This window comes from Vulpes vulpes, chromosome 15 (genome assembly GCF_048418805.1).
Source record: "Vulpes vulpes isolate BD-2025 chromosome 15, VulVul3, whole genome shotgun sequence".
In the NCBI taxonomy this organism is placed as follows: domain Eukaryota; kingdom Metazoa; phylum Chordata; class Mammalia; order Carnivora; family Canidae; genus Vulpes; species Vulpes vulpes.
Window position 1 is genome coordinate 112,852,746 of NC_132794.1, and position 27,167 is coordinate 112,879,912.

At 44.8% G+C, this 27,167-nt stretch overlaps 1 protein-coding gene across 1 annotated transcript in view; it reads right to left on the reverse strand.

The window, feature by feature from the left end:
• ADAM12 (ADAM metallopeptidase domain 12) overlaps positions 1-11,895 on the reverse strand; it is a 330,218-nt gene extending 318,323 nt beyond the window's left edge. The window contains exon 1 of the mRNA XM_026010672.2: positions 11,455-11,895. Within this exon, the coding sequence (XP_025866457.1) occupies positions 11,455-11,527 (73 nt within the window). The 5' untranslated portion in view covers positions 11,528-11,895. The remainder of the gene's footprint in view (positions 1-11,454) is intronic.
• Between the last annotated feature and the right edge of the window lie 15,272 nt (positions 11,896-27,167).

Sequence of the window (27,167 nt, forward strand, 5' to 3'; positions counted from 1 at the left end):
TGTATGGGATCATGTTATTCATTCCAAGAGTTACAAGATACGCAGATGAGTGTTTCAATCACCAGCTTACCCCATTATACAATCCTCTCTCTATATTAGAACTTTAAAGTATGGAACAAATTCAATATACGTCCTGGAAGGCTCACATGAATGGAATTCTGTTGACACCTCCGCTGGCAGAGGAGCGGCTTCTGGGAGTGTATTCCGGCCTTGTTTCCCAGCTGTTCACATTCTGCCTCAGCCAGAGGAAGATGGGAACAGCTGACGGCTTCACCCCCAAAGCTCAGCTTGGCCCCATCATTAGCACATCTCACCCCTGCAGCTGCCAAGGCAAAGACTAACATGCCAGCAGGAAAGCAGCTGACTCGCTTTTCTGACCAAGCTTTGGCATATTGGAAGCTGAGAACCAGGGTGCCAGGTGGGTTCAACTCATTTTTCTGTACATCTGTAGCATCGACTCACTCTACATGCCAGGAGGTGAGCAGCTGTGTCTGTTTTTCTCACCATAACATCCCCAGTGCCTGGCACAAATCTGAGATTGCTGTAGGCAAATAAATTTGTTGACTAAGATAACCCAGTGTTGGGGACTCCCAGTCTGAAAGCATGGTGGACTGAGCTGATTCGAATAGAAAATTTGGTCAAGACAAACACATAAAAGTCTTAAATTAAATGTGGGGTTTTTAGAGTATATACATAACAAAACTAGAAAGAAAGGAAAGGAAATTACCAGGATCCATAAACTAAAAAAAGAATTCGTAGCCAGTGCATTCCAAATAATGCCAATGCCATCAGTGCCATAGAGAACCATCAAGATACAGGTCCACAGTCTAGGAACTGTCAGTTTAATGTTGGGCAGTACGACTGCAAACACAGGAGATGGGAACTGGAGCAGGACCCCTGCATAAAGCCAGGATCCTGCAAGACTGCCCTTCCCAAGTTCAAGGGGCTAGAAAAACTCTACCAAATGCCCCAGGGAAACTGCAAAGTGGAATGTCTACCCAGAGAGCTCATGAGGGTTAGAGGGTCACCCAGGAGAAATCAAAACCTCCAGTTTTCATCACATGGGTGTAGAGACCTATTGGTCTCTTATAATAATCATATATTACACAATTCCCAAAATGAGAAATTAACATAAAAACTGAGCTCAGATGAGTGGAATCCTTGAAATACCCATCATAAGTAAATGCTGCACTAGACTCCTCATAATCCCAAGTGCATAAGACTCCCATGGAAGCAGTAGTAGCGGATGGGAAAAACTGAAAATGAGTTTGCAATTCAAAATTGCAAGGAGAAGAGATAACATATGACAATACAGATTCAGCACCCTAAGGAATAGAGAAAAATCTAAAAGGAATATATGTGTATATATGTATCCCTTTTATATCCCCATCCTCCATCTCCCTAAAAGTTTTGAAGACATAGAACACATAAAACCATAATGGAAAAAATTTTTAAATTATTTGTAAATGATCTGGCAGGTTTAAAAGATTAAAAAGCTTCTATAAATGAAAAATAAAAGGCATTGAAAATGCAAAGTAAGTCCATAGACAGTCTAAACAGCAATATAGACATTGCTTGAAAGAGACCTGGGAAATGAGCTTTGGGCCCAGAGACATCAGAGTGGCAGAAACAGAAATTAAAAGCAGTGCGACTGAATGATAAGGTCTCATTACATATCATCAAAGTCCAAAGAAGGTAACAGAGAAAACAAAGCAAAATAGTAATTGAAGAGGTGATGATGAAGAATTTTGAATAATTGGCTGGATTCGAGACACATGTCAAGAGGGGATATACACAAATTAAAAATCAATGCATATCAAAGATATAAAAACTTCAGCACCATAAAACAAACAAGTGAAAAAAACAAATAACAATCTTAAGAGGAACCAGATAAAAAAGGTTTAGTTCAAAGAAATCATCATTAAACTAAAGGCTTCTCAACAATAATAGTAGAGACCAGGATACAATAGATAACATCCACTGAAGGACAATAATCATCAACCTGGAATTCTATACATAGTTAACCTAACATTCATGAGAAAGAGAAAACAAACAGTATTTAGGCAAATACAGAGGATTTGCTACTTGTAGATCTTGAATGAAAGACTACTTTGGTAAGAAGCAAACTAAATCCAGGAGGCAGAAGTAGTTTGCAAGAAGCCATGATGGAAGAGAGGAACTGGTTACACTGGACTAATCTAAAATATCCAGGACTGTAAAAAACAAAAACAAAGTCTATCATTGCCCCATGACATTTTTGATAATGTGTTTCAAACTAGAATAAAATGCTAGATAATAACTGGTGGGAGAAGAGATAAAAGGCACTAAGCATGCTTGGCCTATAGTATTGTTTGAGGGGAGACTAGAGTTACTGACCACCTCTACACTTTGGTGCCTGAGGTACAAATGTTAAAAATGTAACAGTACTACTAAAATTGAGGAAATGGAATATATAACCTCTAAATTAACAGAGCTGGACAGAAGTAGGTGTAAATAATCCTTCAGTAATATAATAGATAGAAAAGGAAAAGTATCTAAAAATAGCAATGGTAACTTGAGAAAAAATAGAAGAAAAGTTCAAAATTTTCAAAAGTCACAATAAATGTAAATGCATAAAACTAGTTGGTTAATAGGCAGCAATTACAAAGTTTTAAAAATCCAGGCATATTTTCTTTATGATGGACACTTGTGAAACGTAACATGGAAAATTTTTATGTAAAGAGATGGGAAAAATATACCAGAAGAGTTTTAACCAAAAGAAAACTGATAGAGTAATTTTGTCTTAGACAGGGGCACCTGGGTGGCTCAGTGATTGAGCATCTACCTTTGGGTCAGGTCATGATCCCAGAGTCCTGGGATCAAGTCACAAATCAGGCTCCCCATGAGGAGCCTGCTTCTCCCTCTGCCTATGTCTCTGCTTCTCTGTGTCTCATGAATAAATAAAATCTTTTTAAAAAGATAATAAACATCTTAATGGTGAAAAGCTAGTTATTCTCACTGAAGTTCAGAAACAGTCCAAGGACACTTGGAATCACCATTTTTGTTTATCATTATAATAAAGGCGCTAGCCAATGAATAAAGAGATAGAATGCATAAGAACTACAAAGAAAAAAACAAAATTTACAATCACTTTCTGGTGATAATTCTTTTAGAATTTCTATAAAATCATTTTAAAAACTATCAGAATAAAAATCAAGCAAAGTCACTGAATTCAAAAGTAAAACACAAAAAGCAGTAACGTTCATTTATACTAAAAACATTAATGAGAACTTTTTAAAAAAAGATATAAATCCAAAAAAAAAAAGATATAAACCCACAAATAAAACAAGAATAGCCATAAGCTGGTATTTGTTGAAGCTGAGAAACAGAGAAGTGTGTTCATTACACCAGTCTATTTTTGTAGGTGTTTAAAATTTTCCATATTAGAAAGTGAAAACCTAAAAATAAAAATAGTGATAACATTCAGAACAATAAATCTGTTAGGTACTCAGGATACCTCAAAATATATCTTACAGAGATGTGCAAGAACTTTAAAGAAAAAAATTATTTAAAACTTATTGAATAACATTAAAAAAATATGAACAAAGAAGTGACCATATTCATGAAGCAAAGCTTTGATGTCGTGAGGTAGTCAATTCTCCCTCAAACTAATCTATAAGTCCCCATAGGGTATTTTGCAGAACTTATCAAGATATTCTAAAGTCTCTATGAAATACTAATGTTTCAAGAATAGTTCAGAGAATTTTAAAGGAGAGGAAGAAGGGAAATTAATGTTCTTTGAGCACTTAGCATGACCTGTCCAAAGCACTTTCCATGCATTATCTCATTTACTCCTCCCCACACCCTTGTGCTATTATTATCACCATTTTATGGAGGGAGAAACTGGAGGAAAAAAGCTTGCACAATTTGTGTGAGGTCTAGAGTGACCAATCTTTAAGGTTTGTTCTACACTAAGGGTGTCTTGCAACAGGGGATCCTCAAGTGCTAAAACTGGGAAATTCCTGACAGCATAGGATATTAACCACTTTCCTAAGGTCACATGTCATTAACTGGGTGGCACGGCTAATATGTAAACACTGGCAAGGTGACCTCAGGGTCTGCCCTCTACACCACTATATGTCAACCAATTTAAACACTTAGGACTGATTACCAAGTACAGAAACTTGAATGCAGGAGGATGCTGGAGATAGGATAAATAAATATCCAACAGGATAGGGAACCCAGAAGCACATCTATCTATACTTGGTATTTATCAGAAGGGAGAAAGGATTCAAGAGATGTTAACCAGAATGACTGGTTATCTTATCTATATGTGAAAAAACAAATGCGGAATTCCTACAATAAATAAAAAATAAAGTCCAGTTATATTAAAAGTTAAAATTTAAAAGAAATAATAATAATTATTATTATAAGTGGGCTCCACACCCAGCATAGAGCCTAACACCAGGCTTGAACTCACAACCCAGAGATTGAGACCTGAGCTGAAATCGAGTCTAGCAAGTCACCGACTGAGACATTCAGGTGCCCCTAGAAGAAATTATTTTTAAATCTCCATTGGAGTTTAGGAAAGAGAAAAATATTTAAACAAACCTAGAAAACTGGGCAAATGATAAGACTAAATAAGTCAAAGAAGAAACACAGAAAATAATACAGACATATAAAAAGAGTCTTAGAGTCTCTAGTAATCAGGAAATTGACAAAATAATGAAATAGTTCACATCCGGCTTGGTAACATTTAAAGGTCTGAAAATGTCAACTATTTGCAAAAACACAGGTAACCAGAACTTTCTGACAAGTAGGCATGTCATTTGGTACAACCAATTTAGAAAGCAATAGAGCAAAACATATTAAAGTGGAAAACTGGCATACTGTGCAATTCATTTGTAACAGATTCTCTAGAGCCCACGCCTATACAAGGAGACAGGTACAAGTATCCCTGCTCCACTGCAGTATCAGGAAGTTGGGAAAAACATATATTTATCACTAGAAATGCACAATTTTGGCTCATTCAATTAAAAGAAATGAAGAAAGCACACGTATCAACATGAATGTCTTTAAAAATATTGATTTAAAGATAGCAAGTTGCAGAAGCCTCTTGTATACAGTGGGCTACTATTCACATAATATTTAAATACAAAAAATATTGATTAGGGATATGTAGGAGATGAGGCTGCCCAATTTTTTAAGGAGTTGTCTAGAAGCTGAGCTCTTAATATCGCCTTGGAAGGACATGAAAGCTTAAGAGATAAAAAAAAATATATCAATACGATGCTGAATTATTCAGGTTCTCCATCCCATCTATCAGTTGGAGGCAAGGTATATTGGGCATTAAATTAACACACAAGGATGCAGAATGAAAAATGAGCTGAAGGAAGTATGAAGATTGAAGTGGCAGCCTGTCAGACAGCATGACACTCAGTGCACACATTTCAGTTGGCAAACAAAGTTGCGGCTTAAAACTAAGCCAAACTATAATCTCATTGCTAGAGATGTTTTAATTAGGCCAAAGACATAGTACACAGACTACAAAATGCTCCCCAGGGCTAGGTTAAGACTAGTCTCCATCATGAGATAGCCTAGAGACCGCTCTACATCTGCAACTTGGCAGATATTCACCGTCTGAAGCTGTGGTTTCCTCCTCTGTAGGGTGAGGGCAATAGCAGGACCTGGGGCAAGACTCTCAGATGAGGATGATATGAGGTGGTGCATGCAAAGATCTCAGAACTGCCCCAGGCACCAAAGCACTCAATAAATGCCTTTTTAAGTAACTATGTGCTAGTATAAACACTTTGGGTTTAATAAAATACTAAACAAACATATAGAGAAGTAGCTACTAAAAATGCATAGAGACTATTTCTTGAAACATTTTGTCCAGATTATATCAACTTCACTTTCTCAACCCCAGGGAGCTGATAATTAAAGAGTTGTACATACCACAGAGTTGTTTAATACAGCTCCCAGTGGGTACACAGCCAAAGGGCTATATGGCTAGCCATTTGGCATAGAAGAAACATCTGAAAATGTTTTTCACACCTGTCTTTATAAATCATAGATACAGCAGGAACAGTTCATCTTAAAAAGGCTTCTGGAACACAAAACAAAAAAAATTTTTTTTTGCAATTGTAATGAGTTCATTACAGCATCATCTACACCAGGAGGAAATATGTTTAGCATCTTTACGTGATGCAGTTGGATTGCTTTAAAAAAAAAAATCTTCAGTTTCCACAGCTGCAACATCTAATTAGGTATATATTGACTTTGAGCATTTATAGATTTTTAAAAGAAAGTTTTAAAACATTTAAAAATGGATGTAATTTTTGTTTCCACAAGGAAGGAACAGAAAGAGCCAAGTAACAATTAAGAGAAAGAAAGTATGTCTATGTGGAAGGAGTGGGAACAGAAGCAAGGGCTGACTTCTGAATGTACATGGCAGACCCACAGGTGTTTATCTGCACTCCCTCCTGAAACCCCACAATAAGGAAAAACAATAATAACAATGATTTTAAAAACAATGCATTGGAGAGAAGCTAACAGGTAAGAGAGAGCAGCAAAACTTTCAAAGATGGAGGAGGATAGATGAGTGATTTCCTACTTAGCGGAAGAGAGGGGGCTGGAACCCTGCTGCTTAGGGAAGAGGGAAGCCACCGAGAAGGTGAGATGGATGAGCATAATCTGAAAATGGTTGGAAATGAGAGGCAGGGGCACCTCTGATGGCCAGTACAGGCTGGGCTGAAATATCATCCAAAGAAAAATCAGAGCCCTAGATTCCTTGCAAAGCTACCATGGCAAGGGGATGGATCCTTCCTCTCTGACAGATAAGGAGATGTATCTTCCAGAGACTCTGAAGCAGAGAGGTTCTGTGAACAAGGACCCCAGGCATAGCTAAGGTAGAGAAAGGAAGCAAGGAGCCAAATTGAAAACAAAATGATGAATTAAAAACAACAACAACAACAATGCACACTTAAGAGTGAAACATCCACTTTAGCCTTGTTCCCCTTGCTCAGCTCACAGACCTCCTAGTCAGGCTTCAATCACTTCTGCAGGAGGATGCACAGTTCTCCTTGGGGAAAATGGACCAGCCTGAGAAATAAAATATAGTCAGTGATGTATGAAGGTCCCTGCAACAAAGTTCTGCTTTAGAAGCACACAGAACATGCAATCAGCCTCTTAGTGCCTCAAAATTGAATATAAACAACCAAAATTCAGAATTCTGAAGAAATTCAGAGATTAAAACAAATGGGGATGGAGAAGAACCTCAGAGCTCATGATGCAAATGAAGTGAGCAAAAAAAATGCTCAAAAGATAAAAATACGCTCCAAGAGTTCACCAAAATCTTACATATTTTACCAATAAAAGGGGGGCGGATAACATTCATAGAACAACAACAACAACAACAACAACAACAAAAACACCTCCTGGAAATAACTGTCTGGTAGAAATAACAAATTCAATAGCAAGATTAGAAAATGAAACTAAACAAAGTCTCCCAGAAAGTAGAACAAAAATACAAAGATGAAGAATAAATAAGGAAATTAGAGAATCTTTGCAGGAGATTGGGACATCCAGCTAATAACAGTTTCATAAAAAGTATGACAGAAAGTAGTATGGAAGAAATAATTGAAGAAGTAGTACAAGAAAATGACTCAAATTTCGTAGCATGGATTTTCAAACTGAAAAGGGGCCACAGAGTTCCCAGCACGATAACTGACAAGAACTTCATTAAAGCAAATCATCATGAAATGTAAAAATATTAGGGATAAAAAAGATGATATTAGCCTCCAGGAAAAAAAAAAGTCTATATAAAGGACTGACAAAGTGCTATCAAGTTCTCAAGCAGCAATGGGCATAGAGACAGTAAAGAAATATCTTATAAAACGCTGAGGAAATAGGCCTTCCATGCTGAAATTTTATACCTAAACAAACTAGCAAAAGTGGAATATATATACACACACACACACACACATATATATACACACACACACAGTTATTTTTATGCAAGGTATGGTGGGCACATGTGCTGACCCATCTTACTTAAAGAGCTCTCTTTTGTTTAAAATACCAATGTGCACTGCTAAAAAAATTAGGCACTTTTATATTTTTTCCATGCAGTTAGCAGTGGCCCTGCATGACAGGCTGACCAAGAGAAAATCTGCTACAAATGTTTCTGGAAGTATTATTATTTTCCTGCTAAAAGAGATTTGATGGGCTATGCTCTTTGCCTCTTCTGCCCTTCACTGCCTAGAATTCAGATATGATGCTAAGAGGCAGAGCAGTTATCATGAGACCATGGGGCAGAAGCATAAAAGCAAAAGTCAACACATGAGGACGACAGTTACAAACAAAAGTAAATGTTTGGGTCCCTGAGAGGCTTAGGGATGCACTACACCAGCTATTAATTACACTGCTTATTTCAGAGCTGTGTGTCATATAAAGGTAAAGAAAAAAAAACTTTTAAAAAAATTCTGTAGTCAGGTTTTCTGTTATTTGCTACTGAATATTCCTAGCAAGTTATCAAGTAGTTTCATCATCCATGCACCCATCCTTAGGAAGTTCCTAGAAGATGGGCCCTCCCAAAAGTAAGGAATAAGGTATGAAAGAGAAAGTTATGGTGCAGAAACAGGTGATCCCACAGAGGAAGGATGCAAAATGAATTGCAAGCATCTTAGTAGTAAGTGTAGGCTTGAGACAACAGCTGCACTGTATCCTAAAAAGTAACTAGTTTATATTGGAACAAAAGGATAAAGGGCTCCAGGAGAGAGAACATTAAATAAAAATAAATGATGGATAGATTACCTGATGTGTTTGATCATGTTGAAAGGAATTTAATAGTTCTCCCAGAAAGTCTGGAAGGTAGAGATTGGTATACAGGAAATAAAGCAAAAACAGGTGTTTTTTTAAAAAGCAATTATTAACTCTGGGAAAAACAAAAAGTTGCAAGAGGTATGAAATGGAATCATAGAACACTGTGTGGCTCAATTGTGAACAATATTTGCAGTCTTCATAGAGCAAACATTGAATTTTGTTTTTTAAAAATTATGGCAACACTATACTGGAAAGTTGGAAAGAAGAGATGCCAGTGTGGCTAGAGCAGAATGAGGAAGGAGGGGAATGGTAAGAAAGGAGATCATAGAGGAAAACAGGGATTAGGTTATCCAGAGGTTTGAATTTTCTTTCCTAAGAGCTGCAGAAAGCCACTGGAGAGTTTTAAACAGGAAACCAGCATGATCCAACTCATGATTGAAAATGATGACTTTGGCTGTAGTATTGGGAAGAATACACTGTGCAGGGGCAGGAGGGAGAGCCAGCAGACCAGTTAGGAGGCTACTCTAGCAAGGATACGAGGCTTCTGCAGAAGAGAGAAAAAGAAATTGAAAAGGGGGGCTGGGTTGGGGAAGGCATACTTCGAAATGGTGGGCAGAGGGCAGATGGGAATCCATCTTAGAGGCTGGTAGCTTTTAGGGAGAAAGGCATGACCTTCCATGTGTTAGCAGGAGACATCTGGAGAAGGCAGAGGGTGTCCTCACTGAGTTGGGAAGGCTGGGGGAGGAATGGATTCAGGTGTAGAGGGTACGGGATCTAGGGTTCTGTTTTGGACCTCTTGGGTACCAGGTAGACAACTGTTCTGAGTCATGGGGTAACACACAGGGAGACAACCCCCAGCATATACTCTGCCTTCAACAAGTAGTAATTCCTCCTTTTCTCTTGCCAACACAGAGACATGTTTTATTATATGCTTGGATTTTTAAGCAACCGCAATGCTAGGATTTGGGGGGCACGGACTGATCTAAGAACTGATACTGAGAATCCAAAGATAAACAAGCAGTGAATCCTGGGATATCACAACATATACCCCACTCAAAATGTTTAGGTCTAACCGGTTTTGTACTCGAGTCATATCTACCCCAGGGAAAAACTCTCTCCACCAAAGCTGCAGTCATAAAATAATAAAAGTTCCCCCACTCCGTGAAATAATTTCCCTTTATTAGCCTGATTGAGTAAACATCTTCTTCCAAAACAGATAATTCATATTGTCCGTGCTCAGTGGACCTCAGTCTATGTGTGCGGAGCATATGCCAAGCTAAGGACCACCTCGGGCACTTGGGAGATTCCGTTTGAGTCTCAAAAAGCCCCTTCTCAACAAACATTCAAAAGGACCAATTTGTACAAAAGCCTTTTTGACTACTATTATTTTCATTTGCAAGTCATAGAGCTCTTTAAACAGTCAGCACTATTCTTTCTTGGCTCCCCCCATTGTTTTTCACTGCTTCGTGCAATCCTTTTATTTAATCATTAATTCCCCAATTGGTCTTCATTGCTGAGCGGCATTTTAACGAGAGCTGGGTTTTAGCCACATTACAGTAGATGTGGTGGGGGCGGAGGGCAGCAGTGGCAATTGCAAAATAAAACGTACCATAAAGTGGTAACGGCTCATGATTGAGGCCAGTTGTTGAAAAATAAATGCCTGTTAACGGAGAGAACCATAGACATTGAAGTCGGAGGCCGAGGCAGGTCATTCATTGGTAGGCAGACAGCGCCTCTGGCGGCAGAGAGACCGCGCTGGCGGCGCCCAGGAGAGAAGCTGCTGAATTTTTAAAAAGGCACCTGCTGGGTGAGTCCTCATCATGCAAAAACAAAAGCTCCACAGGTGCCCAGTTTTCAGGGGATGCCACTCGAGGAGCTCTAGATCCATAAAACAGCTGTCACACCTACACTTTTTGTTAACTTCGAAAGGGGCTGTCGCTTCACACAGGTTGATTTAAACGATGATTTATTGCCCAGACACTGACCAAGTGGCGGGAGGCGGAAAATTTCTGCTCCAGTTTGGCCGCCACTGACAACGGGGGGAACGATCTCGAATTAAAAAAAGAAAAAGAAAAGAAAAGAAAAGAAAAAAAGGTGGGAAAGAAAACTAAAGAAGTAGATGAGTTGACTTAAAAAAAAAAAAAAAGGAAGAGCGCTTGGCACATGCGCCAACGGGCACACCTGCGGCCGAGGGGATGGCTCACCTGTGTCACTGTGCTCCCCCCCCCCCCCCCCCGCTCCAGGTGCATCCGTGGGGGTGGAAAGTGGAAACTTGTCGGAGGGCGCCTGGCCCAGGACTTGGGGAGCGGGTTCGCTAGGGGAGGGGGCCAGGGAGAGGAGCCGACGCACACCATCCCGAGCCACACGTGTAACTGTCAAGGCGCAGGCACCCTGGCAAAGGGCACCCCGAGGGGGAGGCGAGCAGCCCCGAGGCTGTGCCGTCCGGGCTCCGCGCTGGCATCGTCCGGGCCCCGAGCCAAGCGCGCCCTCCTGCACCCCCATCCCCGGGCACTGGCACCTCAGGGAGCGGGGCCCCGGGGCTCTGGGCACATGCGCCCCGCGCGCCCCCCGCGAGGTGTCCCGGTGCGGACGAGCCCCCTCCCCCAGGGCTGGACGGGAGGCCCGGGGAGCCCCGCGGGCGGGGACACTTACCTCGGGCCGCGGGGGGCGCCAGCAGGGCCCCGGCCAGGGCGAGCAGGAGGGCGCGGGCGGGGGGCGCTGCCATGGTGGGCGGCCTCGGGCGCAGCAGCTCTGGGGCCGGGCGGCGGGCGCTGCACCATCCCCCGCGGGCGGCGCCACCCGAGGGCTCTCCCGCCGCAGGGACGCAGCCCCGGAGCCCTCGCGCAGCGCCCGCGCCGCCGAGGAGCCAGGCTAGGCTTTCATTTTTTTGAAAAAAAAAAAAAAAAAAAAAGTTTCCCCCCCAATCCCCCGCCCGCCCCCGGTGTGTGCGTGTGCGCGCGCGCGCGGCTCTGGCACGAGCCGGCCTTGACCGTTGCAGTGAGTGAGCGAAGTGTCCGAGTTGGCCCGGGACGAGGAGGACCGGCGGGGACGGCGAGGGCGGGCAGGCCTGTGAAATGGATCCACGGCCGGCGGCCCCCGCTCTCATTACCACGGAACAAATTAGCGTCTCCCCCGCCCGCCGGCGGCGTCCCGCGGGTCCTAGAGACCGCTCGGGCCCCCCGCCCCCCCCCCCCCCGCCAGGGTCCCGCCCAGACCCGCGGCTCGGCCCCCCCTCCCCCCACCTGCCCCCCCACCCCCACCCCCACCCCACCCCCACCCCCGGGGGCGGCTCGGGGCCGCGCGCCCCGGCGGCACAGCACAGACGTGGCTCGGTGGCGGCGCGGGCGCCCGGAGCGCACACCTCCCCGCCCCGGGATGATGTGGCCGCGGGCCCCGGGGCGCCCCGCTGCCAAGAGCACACGCGGCTGCACGGTCCAGCTTTCCAGGCTGAGGCTGGAAACGATGACTCGGCGGCTCGCTCCCCGGGTAGCGGGTCTGAGAGGCCGTCCTGAGTGCGCCCCGGCGTGCGCCCCCCCAGCCCCCCGGGGCCTGTGCCCTCCGCGCCCCGCCCCCCACCCCTCGGACACCGCGGCCCTCAAGAGCCATCTCGGACCCCCAGGGCGCAAGACGACCTCTAGCCATTGCGCTGTGGATGCACTGCTGTAGGTTTTGGGTTGCTTTCCCCACCCAGGGCACGGCCCCACAGAGGGCTCCCCAAACCTTCCCGATCCTGGAGAAGCATCTGAGTGTGTCCCCGCTGGAAATACAGGTTCCCGGGCGCCCGTCCACGTCTGTGTGTGTGTGTGTGTGTGTGTGGCCCGGGGAGAGCGGAGGCCTGGGGAACCCAGGCCAAGCCCCCCCCCTCCCGTGGAGGGCCTTGCCTGGGGTCGAGGCCTGGCTCTTGGCCATCTCGACCCTCTCCCCCAGAACCGCCCCGAGCCCTGATGTCCATTTGGGTCACAGGACCTGCCCTCTCCAAGACGGTGGGGATCCACAGCCAGGCATCCACGCTCAGCGAAGGAGCCGGGTGTGTCAAGGATGGTGGCCACCACCCACAGGATCCTGTGACTTCCCACCAATTCCTAGCAGAGCCCGCGTTCCAGGAGGCAACCCAGTGTTTGAGGACACTCCCTTTACGGTGTTTCAGCTTCCTGGGGAAAGTAGCTTTCCTATCTCCCACGCACTCAAGGGGGTATTTGCCATGTTCTCAAGAACCACCTCAACCCTTTCAACAAAGTAGAGGCCTGTAAAACACACACACACACACACACACACACACACACACAAACCGGAAAGCCAGGGGCACTAGGCAAAGGGGCACCCACCTTCTGTGGGCCTGGGCACCTCAACACTCCATCTGGAAACAAGGCCTGGGTCTGAGCCCCAGCTTAAATCCAGCCCTGCTTACTCCCTACACCCCCCCCCCCCCCCACTTTCTCTGCTCATTCATTCCCTCCATCAACAATTAGCAACACTAATGTGAGGGACTTGGGAAACCAAAGAATGAGAAATGCCTTTGGCCTTCAAAGACTTTTCCGTCTGGCAGGACAAACTGATAAATCAGGGCTATCGAACGGCGTGACTGGTTACCTAACCTGCCTAATAATCACTGGGCTGCTCCTTAACCGCTACATGATTCACGAAGGGACCCCGTAGGATGGCAGGATCGCGCTAAAGTAAATGCCGCCGGTGCATCATTTCAAGATCCCAAATATATGGAAGAAGAAAGTGTAGCGTAGAGAACTGAAGAGGCTTCCCCGCCGTCCCGGGGCTAAGGACTTGGTCAGAGCCCACGCCGGATCTGCCCGCAAACACAGCCTGTGTCTTCAGCCCTGACTTCCAAGCTTCAGGTCCAGCATCTGTTAAGTGAAAGTAAAACACAAGCCTCCCACGTGGTGGTGAGCAGTTAAATAAGCTAATACAGTGCCCCGCCCCCAGCCCACGGGATTCCGGAGGGTTTGCTAAGATTTCAAATGCCCCGATGTTTGCACTGGACGTTATTATTAGGACGGTCTGGGAAGTTTCAGCAACTACCCAGTGGTTCCGATACCTTGGTTCCCAGAACGTTCAGCAACGCTGTGCAAGGGGATCAAAAATTGTTTCCTTTGAAGTCTGGGCGTCAGACTAGTTTGAGGAGGACTCTAGCGGGACTGGCCTCTTGAATCTTTGTGAGCGGACTAATTTTTTTATTCATAACGGACCTCCTATGTGCTGCACATAGGCGGGGGCTTTATATGGTTTCTAATGATCCATTCCTTTTTGTTCTTCTATATTCAGCTGTTACTCTTGACCGTGGAAGTCCAGTTGTTGTTTTTGACTCTTTCCAAACGGTTAAATGTACCCCAAGACTGTCCTTGGTTTGTTTTTGGAATGAAAGAAAATAGCCAGCCAATGCGGGGGGTAGGGGGGTGGTAAGTAAGACAGGAAAGAAAATCCTAGCCACAGTCCTGGTGTCTCAACCATTTAATACCCCGCATCTGTGAAGCAAGGAGCCTGGACTGACAGTCCATCCAGAAAGACTTCATGCTCGTCCATAGCAGCCGGCCGGGCAGAGGGAACCTTCCATGCGTCCGGCAGATGGTTGGCCTTTAGATGGGAACCGTGCCTCCTCATTCACAGGAAATAGAAGCCGACATGGCATTCAATACTGGATTGTTAGGTCATGGTATGGGGTCAGAGGCCAGGATCTGCTCATTAAAATTTCAGATAGATGGCCTGTTGTCCCTTCCTTTCCAGAAGGATTGACCTTTGCAATACCGTTTCCTGTGTGCTATTTTTGCTGAACAGCCTGGGCATTCATGAGCAGGGCACTTACCACTTACCCAAGCTCACACTGAGCTCAATCCACTTTGCGTACAAGCCGATGAGAAATGGAGGCAGATTTTCCTAAGCCGGGATCTTACAGGTAGCCACTCCTGACTTCTGTAAAGGGTCAGCCTCCCCGCAGCTTGACCCAGCGATGGAGCTGCAGACGCAGCCTCACAGAACAGCTTTCATCTATCGGCGCACAGTTCCCAAGCTGCCTGCAAAAGTAAACAAACACCATCGCCCGGTGATTAAGATTCTTGGGAATCTTTTTAATTCCATCTCTTGGAGGGCTTGAAACTCATGACCCCCTCCGTCCGTGATAACATGGAGTCCATTTCCTTTTCATAGATCTCATTTCCAGAATCCATGCCTCACTTCAAGAGGTTTCTCAGTTCTCACTTCAAGAGTCCCCAAGAAAGAATTCTTTGGGGGAACCAGGGTCAGAACAGACACAGAAGATCATCTAGGCCAGCTCTTTCCAATGCCATCTATGCTCATCTATAGTGCCCTGCCACTCGATCATCTAGTATCTCCTTGTATGCCTATTGTGATGGGGAACTCACTACTGGTCACGTAAGAGAGCCCATTTTTAAGCACCCACGAGTGATTGACAATACCCAGGAGGAACAGAGACCCACCCCATGGACAGAATGCCAGGCGTGGAGCTAGCACCCCTGGCTGCACTGGCCTGTTCTTTTCCACTGTCACTGGGCCGTGACATTGGATGGGCCAAATAAACAGGCGGTACTCTGAAAAAAGAAAACAGGGAATCTCAAAAAGAAACAAGAACTCACAAGAATGACCAAATATTTGAAGATCCTTCATCATTCAAGAAGTAAAGCTTACTCTCCTTCCCTTTTTGTGTGGGCCGGGCTGGAGACGTATCCTAAAGAATAAAATATGGCCAAAGTGACCATGTGTGAGCTCTGAGACTAAATCATGAAAGGCAGGAGTGACTCAGGTCACTCACTCTGAAGAGAGCCGACTGCTGGTCCAATGGGGAAGAACTGGGATGGGACACAGCTGTCTCCCGCCATCAGCCATGTGAGGGGGCTACGGTGGAAGCAGAGCTTCCAACCCAGTCCAGTTTTGGCAGCCCAGGGCAGTGTCCGAGAGATCTCACGGCCAGCCCACCCACGAGGCGGCTCCCAAATTCCTCACCCACAGAAACTGCACGAGATAATGAATGCTTATTGTTTTCAGCCACTAATTTTGGGGGCTAATTTGTTACACAGCATTAGATAACTAATCCACACCCAACAAAGCAAACCTTCCATTTCCACCAGAAAGTCTGCAAGGATTTTAATATCAAGGGCACCTCCCTTCTCATTTGGGTTTTGAATATAAGTCACGGATGGATGCAGGGCGCCTGGATGGCTCAGTCGTTTGAGCCTCTCACTTTCGGTTTCGGTTCAGGTCATAATCTCAGGGTCCTGGGATCAAGCACCACATCCAGCTCTTTGCTGGGTGCGGAGTCTGCTGGAGGTTCTTTCCCTCTGCCCCTCCTCTCTCTCTCTCTCTCTCTTTCTTTCTCTCCAATAACTAAATAAAACCCTTAAAAATTAAAAAATAAAAAGTCATAGATGGATGGCCACAGGCCTCAGCTATGCACCAGCAGAATTATCAACAGTACCTTCCATTCACTCTCACAAGCACCATGGTTTGCGAACCAACTGTACGGTTATCCGATCTGTAGATTAGTGTCTTTGATGCCGGGTGTGGACACGCAAGCTTGATTTTGCATCTTGACCCAGTTCCTTGTAGGAATGATGGTTGAACGTGTGATTGGGCTCACCCCGTGATGGAGAGTGCACCTGCCGGTGTAGCCATGGCCACCAAAGCACACCGTCTAGGGGTGTGGACTCACAGGCTCTCTGCGAGGATTTTCACGCCGTGATCTGATCTAAACTGCCACTTCCGGAAGTTGTGATACATTTTTTTACCAGCTGCCAAAGCACAGGCCGGCATTTACTGCCGACTGGATCGTGAACACATCAAAGAGAAAATGTGATTAAAGGTCATGCTTGCTCTTGGATGGAGGGACCCACCAGGAGAGGCAAAGACGCTCCCACCCGTCCCGGCCCAGGTTTCTGCCCCAAAAAAGAGGCACAGGCTCCGCGCAGCCAGGAGAGCCGGGCCTGGGGGCCGCTGGAGACCAGCCAGGCCCTCCCTATCTACTGGCCTCGTCCCCAGCAGCTCTCCTCCCAGGGAGGGGCCAGCTCTGTTTTACAGTAACCCCAGGGAAGGCCATTCCAAAACGTCCATATGTTTTTGAAACTCCTTCTTTACCTAATCTCTCCTGTGGCGGATTAAGCCATTTGCCTCTTATTCCGCGCTCTTGAAATTGGAAGATAACCCGACACCGGCCCCTCTCCATGTATCTGAATGCAGTCCCCATTTCGACTTTACTGTTTTAGGCAAATCAACCCCAATTTCTTTAACTTGTCTCTGGGGTCCCATTCTTGCTCTCTTTAATCATGTTTTTTGGTCTCCATTGGATCCTCTCCAGTTTCCTGATTTCTCTTCAACTGTGGAGGCAAAATGTGGCCGTGGAGCTTCAAGAAGGGTCCGCGTGAGGCCGTGGGGAGCAGAGGCCGGTTTATTGCTTCGGTTTTATGGGTGCCGGGGGTCTCTCTGCAGCTGTGACTCTTAACTCCTCTTAGGAGCCGGCCTACTTTCCACTCTGGGGGTGACGAACAGTTCTGGGTGGTTCCGGGGCAGTGGGCTGCTCTGATCCGGGTGTGTCGGGGCCTCCGTCCCATCACTGCGTGGCCGTGTGTGTGGCACATGCAGGCCTCCTTCTTCACTTCAGCCCGTCCCCTGGATCTTAGTTTCTATGCTCCTCTGATGGACACTTTTATGCAGGCCTCCTTTGTCCCATTAACTACTCCTCGCAGGATTCAGGCAGAGAAGCCAACTCAAATTTCTAGGGCCTGGGGTCCATTGTTCTTCCTCCTACACCAAGCTCTGGTCTGGGATTTGAGTTTGTAGTAGATACCAAACATCTGATGGTTTTCATCACCAGCACGCCCTGGCCCGGCGATGCCCCAGCTGCCGTAAGCCCACCAACACCCAGCAGTGGGCAGGTGTGCTCCCGTCTCCCTGGGTATAAGCATCCCCAGTGGGTTTTTTTTTCCCCCAGCAAGTGTTAGGCAATATTCCCCGGGAGTTTTCAGCTTTCTTTGTCCTAGGCTGAACTGGAAAATAAAAAGAAGCTGAGCAGACATCCCCAGAGCCCCTCTGTGTCCCGGGCTGGAGGTGAGGGACACAGACAGCAGCCTCTAGTCTCCTGACCCCCCATGTGGCACAGAGCGTGGCTCTGAGCCCACCTAAAGTCATCATAATGGACAGCCCCTGTCCTGAATCCAGGATCTCATCGACCCCAGTGAATCCTGTCCATTACCCTTGGTTTGAAGGAGGAGATGGAGGGTCTGAGGAGTGACTTGGTCACAGACTTGATAGTGGTACAGCTGGGATTGGGAGCTGAGTGTGTCTGACTCCAAAGACACCGTCCCCTCTCATTTCCTCCCGGCCCGCCCCTTCCTTTCTCTCTCCCTCCCTCAACCACACTCTCCCACTTCATAAAGTCCTGTCTGTCTCCTGGGCCTCAGGAATGGCTCCTGAGCCCGCCTCCCCCACCCCCAGTGCTCCAGCCTCAGGGCTGGGTAACCATGGTGCCTCCCCTCGACAGCAGTCACAGGCCCCTGGAGCTTGTTTTGCTCTCATTCTAGCCACTGCTATTGCAAAAGCACTTTTAAAATGAAAATCTGACAAAACTTCACTAAATCCCCATGGCCTTTAGTAATACGTCAAATCTCCTTCCTGGGATACGCCAGGCCATTTGGGATTTGACCCCAACCAGCGTTCCCAACCTCATCTGTCTCCTACCCCCAATACACAGCCACACGGGACCACTCCACATGTGCAAAGTGTTTAACACTTCATGGGTTTCTGTGCTTCTCTGAACGTCACAATACGCTTCTCCTCCTTTCTGATCCACCCTTCAAAGCTCACAGCGACGCCCTTTCCTCTGCATTGTTTTTTCTACTCCTCCAAGCAAAGTGGAGACTTCCTCTCTTTGCTTGTACAGTTCTTTGCCTCTAAGTGCTGGCATCAGGTTTACCACTTTCTACTCTAACGATGGCTGTGTGAGCCTGCCTGCCTTACTCAACAGACAGCGCCTTGGAGGGAGGGCCCCTCGACCTATTATCTCCGATATGCCCGTGCCTAGCCCAGAGCCTGGCAAAAAAGAAAGAACAGCAATTTCTGGTTCAGTGGATAAATGAACCAATGTGTGACTATTCCCACTTGGGTCTTTAAGACTTTCCCTCTCCACACAGCCTTCCAAACTGGGCTCAAGGATAGTGACTCTATGTAAGCATATTTATTGTTGAGGTCCAAGAAGATAAGTAGGCAATATTTCATTTCTCTCCCAAACCATTCCCCCAATAACCTCTGTAATTATTCCAGTTAAGGCCCATTACCGTCGCAAATCAAGTTAAGACTGATTTGCACAGTGCTAGCAATCTGTAACAGGACATGTTTTATAAAATCTTCCATTTTTAACCAAGTCTGTTACTTCTGGTACTATTTTTAAATTTAATAGAAACAAAAATCAAACCCTTTTAGAACTAAACAACCTCAGACTGTGTTTTGTTCTGGTAATCAGACAATGGATGAAGATTGTGGTTACTTGGAGATATTGCCAACAATGGAAAAAAATAAATAAGAGCATGAGTCAGAATAATTTGAAACCAGAAATGTGTGTTGGTAATAACTCAGAAAGTCACATTGAAGAGGCTTGATCACAAAATCAAATTTGATTTTTTTTAAAAATTATAATCTATTAGAGAGCCCCTTCTACCTGGAGGTGTGCCAAGGAACCTTACAAAATCTAGTATTGGGAAATCAAAATCCTGCACCATCCGGACAATGCTGTCTCTCTGGGGGGCAGGATGCAGACAGTCTCGAGTGCCATATGGAAAAATGACCCACAGTGGTGAGGAAGCAATGTATCATTGGAGAGCGGACCATTAAAGCCGGGTAAAAGCCATTGCTTCAGCCTAATCCTGTTAGGCACATTTCCAGCAGCACCCTGGGCGGGGGTGACGTGCAACAGGATTCCATGTCCAGCTACATAGCATTGAAATACCAGAAACATTACCCATAGTGCAATTTTGCCGTTCAAAACCAGCTGCTTGTCCACCTATCCACAGAGGCAGGAAAGCACCCCACTTATTCATCCCCCAACAGAATGCTGTCCCCAGTCCTATGTTGGGCATCCCAAAGACATCAGGCTTAAATCTGCCAGCTTGGTCCCCAGGCCCAGCAACCATGCTCTCCATCCTAGAGAAAGAAAATGCAGGCAGCCAGCAAGGGTCCAGGAGAGGATCTGTGTCATGGTCCTTCAGGCCTTAAGAGGACAGACACCGAGGATCTAAACATGAAATCTTTCTAGAGCTGAACCCCACCCCCTCCTTCTGCTTAGGTTTGTGGCAGTTGACCTATTTTACCGCTCTTGTACCGACCTACTTTTGAGTTCTATTTTGGAAAGTGACACAAAAGTGCCTTGTACCCCTGCAGAAGAACCACACGCACAGGCGCACATGTGCTCACACCCCAGAAATCAAGGCTGTGGCAGGGTTCCACACAGAAGCTTTTTCTTCTGTCGCGAGAAAGCTTGCCAGCACTTTAAAAAGTGTCAACAGTCCTTCCAGAAGTAAAAAATACATAGATGTTAATTTATTAGATGCATATTTTTTGGCAAAATACCTGCAGGGCGATGTCAATGGGTGTTGGTGGAAAGCCTCACCTTCCAAACAGAAGCCAGCCACTGATGTACGAGCCAGGTCAGATCTGGCTGCGGATGCCCTCCCAAAATGCCTCCTGCTTCGTGTCGCTTTCATCAGAGGCTGCATATCTGAGTTGTACCCATCCTGTAACTGGTGGACTAAAATTACGTATCTGTTCTGTAAGAGAGAATGATAGTCTGGGTAGCAGACAACCAACATCTGGTTCCCAAGTGCTGGGTATTGGTCTGCCAACAACGATGCTGTGATAACAGTGATTGCCATTTGCTGAGCGCTTATTACAGTCCAAACACCTCACATATGTAATTTAGAAACTTCTATTACCCTGGGAGGTACATTTTATTTAGTTACCCACTTTATGGATTTAAAACTAAGGCCTGGTGACACTAAATAATTCAAGACCCCCTAACTACTAAGTAGCAAACCCCAATGAGGACTCGCACCCAGGTCTGCCCAATACCAGCGTCTGCATTTCCTCCCCCTAAACCACACTGCCTCTTCTAAAAGCAGATTCCACCCAGATTTAGATTTCAATCCTGTGAACTTCCCACTGCCAGTAAGCCATTTGGTTTCTGTCCCTTATCGCCTATAAAATGGGAGCGCTCTTTAGCATTGATAGATTTTTAGGTCAATTAAAAGTAGAAAGACATTAAATGCAATGTGGTATCCTGGATCAGATTCTGGAACAGAGAAAGGGCATTAGTGGAAAAACTAGTGAAATCTGAATAAAGTCTGGAGTTTAGTTAATAGTATCGTACCAGTGTTGGTTTCCTGGTTTTGACAAATGTACCATGTTATTTTAGATGTTTACAATAGGGAAAATTGGATGAAGAGTATGTGAGAACTCCACTATCTTTGCAACTTTTCTGCAAGTCTGAAATTAGTCCAAAATTTAAGCGTTTATTTTTTTAAAAAGAGACATCCAAACAAATAAAAGGAAAAGAATGGAAAAATAGTAAGTCTCTTCCTGTGGTTTCTCATTGTTGATATTTGAACCAAGTATTTATTGTAGGCTGGACAGAGAGGGGGACTGACATTTTCAATTTTACATCAATGCATTAGGATAAACACATTTACTTAAGTACGCGTATTTAAAAGTGCTACCAAATGCACTGCAGTTTCTTTGTCCTTGTATATTTTCTTAATAAATTCCCCAAGTGGATCTATTTAATGTAAATATTTTTGACATAACAAAGTAGTCTCAGAAGCTAAGTGGAGAAAAGTGTGTGTAGCATGCTACCATTTATCCAAGAAAATGTGATATGAAAATACATGTATAATATATGCTATTATTATATTGATTTTAAAACAATAAGATAAACCATAATTTTTTAAAATTATTCCATATAAGAGGAGGAAAGGATCATGACAGAGAGGGAGGAGTACATTAGACTTCTCCAAATATACTTCGGCTTGTACATTTGATTTTGAAACCACGAAAATATCTACACTGATTTAAAAAATTAACGTATATTTTTAAATTTTTAAAATATTTTAAAAAATCAGTCCCCAAAAGTCAAAAGCAAAATGAAACAAACGTAGCTATATATTGATCTGTGGCACGACCACAAAGGCAGAAACTATTTCGTGTGACTTCAAGACATTAATTTGACTGTACATCCTTAGTTAGACATACACGAAGAACAGAAAGAACATAACGAAAGGAAAAACAAAGGGTTTTTAATGATCATATTACAGACTAGAGGGCTAGAGTTGTTATTCTGAGATTTTAGATTGATGGGATCAAGTAAAATGCCCCCTAAAGGCTGAGTGAAAATATTCTTACAAACTCATACATTTTATTTTTAAAAGAAACATATTTTCTAGCTTTATGCACTGAAAAGTTCTGGAAACAATGCCCAACCCATCACTAATGAATGCAATCCAGTGCTCAGACTGTGGTCTCCGAGGGCCATTTGCATTAAATGCAATCAGGGCTCCTTGGAGAAATGGCTGACTCCGGGTCCAGGAGACAGAATGTATAAGGTGAACCAGGAAAATCTTGTCCTATCAGAAGAAAGGAAGCTAAAAGGCTCCTGGAGGCAAGCCAAAAGGACCCAGGAGCCAAACTGACGGGGCCCCCATTAGTCAAAGATAAAATAATTGGAGCATCAGAAATAATAGCCTAGTGAACTGAACACAAAAAAAGTACATTTGTATTCATGAATTCACTAGAATAGATAAAAACAAACAAAACCCACTTCTGTTGGCTCAGGATGCTAGCCAACCAACTCATTATTTTGAATATGGTTAGGGACACCTGGGTGGCTCAGTCGGTTAGGCGGCTGCCTTCGGCTCATGATCCCAGGATCCTGGGATGGAGCCCTAGTCAGGCTTCCTATGGCCTGTTTCTCCCCCCGCCTCTGCCTCTCTTCACCCCCTCCCCCAACTCATGATCTCTCATTCTGCTCTTTCGCTTTCAAGTAAGTAAATGATATCTTTTTATTTTTTAAATAAAAGAAAGAAAATGGATTAACGAAGAGAAAGATCATCCTGTCATAGGAACTCTAACTTTGGGTCTTCAAATAGTTGATGAAGGGAAGTCTGTCTTTAGGGAAGCAGACAAAGTAATCAGCGTAGAAGGAACAATACAATCAGAGTATCGTGGTTTTGCAACCCAGAGAAATAACAAATCTAGGAATGATCATCGGTGGCTGCTAACGTTTCCAAGAGAGATGACCAGATGTTGTGCCTCTGATGAAAGTATACAGTATTTTGTCCAAATCTAGCCAAAATGGACTTTAAAACATATAATGAGCAGAGAAAAGTATTCAAAGACACCCTGGGGATGCAGCTCGGGAAAGCTAGGTGGCGGGCAGCCAGAGCAGCGCTGCCCAGCATGGGTTCACAGACCAGCATCAGCATCCCTGGGGTGCTTGCTAGAAATGCAGGTTCTCAAGCCCCACCCCAGCCTACTTAATCTAGAATCTCTGGGGCTGGGGCCCACAGAACTGCGTCTTCACAGACTCTCTAGGTGATTCTTTTGCCTGTGGGAGCATGAGACGCACTGACATGCAGGGCAAGCAACCTGGTTACTTCAACAAATGGCCTGCAAGAAAAATAAGAAAGGAAATTTACGGATCCATAAAGAATTTTTTAAAAATCAGCAATACACTGTATGTGAACTTTGTGTGGCTCCTGATTGGAACAATCTGTAAAAATCTTTTATGAGGGAAATGGGGAAATTTGAATACTGACTTGATACTAAGAAGTTACTGTTAATTTTTAAAGGGATGACAGTGATCTGGTTGTATTTCTAAGAGTCCTTTCTTTTAAGAGTCTTTTCATACTTCGGGCATGAAAGGATGTCAGTATTTGAGATTTGTTTCTAAATAATTCTGGGGTGGGAGGTGGGGAAACAGGTGAGGATATGACAGAAACAGGATTAGCCATGATTTCGTAATCATTGAGACTGAGTGTCGGGTGCTCGGGAGCTCCTCATACTTCTCTCTCTCTCTCTCTCTCTCTCTCTCTCTGTCAATATTTCAAAATTTTTATAATAAGATTTTTTTTTTAAAGGACTAGGGCAGCCCTGGTGGCTCAGCAGTTTAGTGCAGCCTTCAGCCTAGGGCATGATCCTGAAGACCCGGGATCGAGTCCCACGTCAGGCTCCCTGCATGGAGCCTGTTTCTCCCTCTGCCTGTGTCTCTGCCTCTCTCTCTCTCTCTCTCTGTCTCTCATGAATAAATAAATAAAATCTTAAAAAAAAAAAAAGGACTAACTCAGGGGTGCCTGGGTGGCTCAGCTGGTTAAGCGTTTGCTTTCAGCTCAGGTCATGGTCTCAGAGTCCTGGGATCGAGCCCTGCATCAGGCTCCCTGCTTGGTGGGGAGTCTGCTTCTCCTTCTCCTTCTGCCTAAACCCCCCACCTCTCTCCCTCTCCCTCTCTCTCTCTCTCTCTCTCTTTGAAATAAATACATAAAATAGTTTTTGAAAAATAAAACAAAACAAAAAAAGGTCTAACTCGGGAAAATAATACAGCAAATATAACAAAATGCTACCATTTGTTACATGGATTGGTGGATGGATTAGGTGGCCATTATGCTTTTCTCTCTACTTTTCTCTATGCTTGAAAATCTTCATATGTAAAAACAGAAAACTTCATTGGAAAAAAAATTGAAATAGGTTCTCATGCTCAAAAAGTGGGCATCACTGTAGGAAACTCACATATTTTCTTCATTATTGATCATTTTTGTGTGCAGACACTGTATTAGTAGGAGATCATATATGACACAATCTTGGGTGTTATTAAGAGTTATTAGCATCGATTTAAAACTGCAGGAAGGGGGATCCCTGGGTGGCACAGCGGTTTGGCGCCTGCGTTTGGCCCAGGGCGCGATCCTGGAGACCCGGGATCGAATCCCACATCGGGCTCCCGGTGCATGGAGCCTGCTTCTCCCTCTGCCTGTGTCTCTGCCTCTCTCTCTATCTCTCTGTGACTATCATAAATAAATAAAGATTAAAAAAAAAATTAAAAAAAAAACTGCAGGAAGGGAGGCCCAGGGAGGCGTTCCCGGGGTCACTGTGCTGAGTGTGAGGACAGCTTCACATTGTCTCTACTTGGTCCTGGGCTCTTCCTACTTCTCTCCCTGCTGGAACTAGTACATCTCAGAACAAAATCTTTTCCCCAGTGTATCTGTTTATAACGCCTACCAACTTGGGGGTCCTTTACGTGTCCTGGGACATTAAGTGATAGCATTCTGTTTTGTGTATCTGTTAGTTGATTTTTTTTTTTTACTTAATGTTTACTATTATACAGAGCATTTGAATATTAAACATACCATTTCATGAGTTTCACTTACACGACCCCCTTGTATTGCCACCCTGATCAAGACATGAATATTTCCAGCACCCCCACCACCCTTGCCCCAATCTAATCAAGGCCCTCCCCCCCCCAGGTAAGGACTCTGCTACCTTCCATCACCAAGGACACAAATAGGTTCCCAGGGGATGGTCCTTGTGTCTGGCTTCTTTCATTTGTCACCATGTCTGTGAGATTCACACGTGTTGCTGTAGGTAGTAGATTATTCTTTTATAGCTCCATACTATCCCCTCATACGGATATATCTCAAATTATTGAATCCAGCCTATTTGATGGAAATGTGAGTTGTTTCTAGTTTTTAACTATTGTGAGTGATCCGTCAATGAACATTCTCATAAACATCATCTGGTGGGCATGTGCATACACACTTAGCTTGGGTGTAAACCCAGGAGTGGAATTGCTGAGTCATGGGACTATTATGACCCTCTCTTTACCTTTAGCAGGTAACCTGGCAAAGTGTTACAAGATCGTACCAAATGTTCCCCCAGCCAGCAACATACAAAAGTCCCAGCTGCTTCCTACTCACGGTGACACAACGGCCACTGGTTTTGTCATTCTGATATCACCCTGTTTTAGAAGCCCCCTGGGAACTGTGTGCTTCTGCAGAATTGGCACCCCTCCTCCGGCTCACACATCATCTTCTCCCTCTGTTACAATTCCCACCACCTCTGTGGGACCATTTGTTTCCTGGGTGTTACTTGACATTAGAATTGAGATCCTTCAAGGGCAGAGCAGTCTTGGTACCCCAGGAAGATGTTGGCCTGGCCCACAGTCATTGCTCAACATTTGATTCAATGAATAAATGAATGAATGGATGCATTAATAAACCAATGAATATTCTTAAAAGCCTAAATCCTACTTACCTGGCAGGACTTGGTACACAGTTTACATAAACAACTAAACTCTTTGGACTGTGTAAACCTATCTCCATAGCTGGGAAATACAGGGAAAATTTGTTTGGCTTGAAATTCAGAGAAGTCTCAGAGATTAGAAAATGTTTTCCATCTCCAAAGCCTCCATGTGCAACAGGGCTGGAGGCATAAAGAAGCAGGACTCAGTGCTAGAAAGGAGCTGCCTTGGTTGGCACCAAGCTTAGATAGAGTGGATCTGTTTTGAAAAGTCCATCTCTTCCCCCCTGGCTACCATATTGCCATGAGCACAGACACCAGAATTTATATACATTTTCAATCCTTGCCAAGAGCAGCAATCTTCTCTTCGGGGAGGTTTAATGAGATACAAACACTATCCCTGCCCTGACACCATCTGTGAGTTCAGTAATTCTCAGAAGTGACCTCATGATCTAGACACATACGCCAAGAGGAGAGTGGTCACAGAGACACTATTTGGGTCAGCTTGGACAGACATGTCCATGTAAAGATTGCCATTCGATGGATCGGGGATTGAGACTCCACTGCTGGGTGAATAAATACTCTCTGTACACAATTGTAGCCACCAGCCGTTAAAGGAAAAAGCCCAACTTTTAGGCAAATCTTTGGCTCTCATTGAACTTCTGCAAAATGATTACATCTGTAACTTCAGTTGTGAGCATTTTGTGAGCATCTCTATACGGCAAGGGTGCTGCAGAATGGAAAAAAAAATTACAGAGGCTGAGTGCTGACAAAAGCAGAACTATGAGAAAGATTGAGGAGATTGGAATGAATGTGCTTCTCATGTCACCAGCATTCATTCCTTCGAATCATACCAGCCTGGAGGTGAGGATGAGGCTGCATTTTATTACATTTACCTGGGTCTCCACTGCCTTTCAACACTGGCTCTTGTGCTCACAAAGCCACAAGACTCAGTCCTTTACTTGCAGGTGGCCCGTAGGACTGTCACATGTGTGATGTGAGCAAACTCCCTTGGCCTCCACTGTCGTCTCCCACCCGCTGCCAACCCAGGTTTGGCTCTCAACCCCATCTTCCCAAAG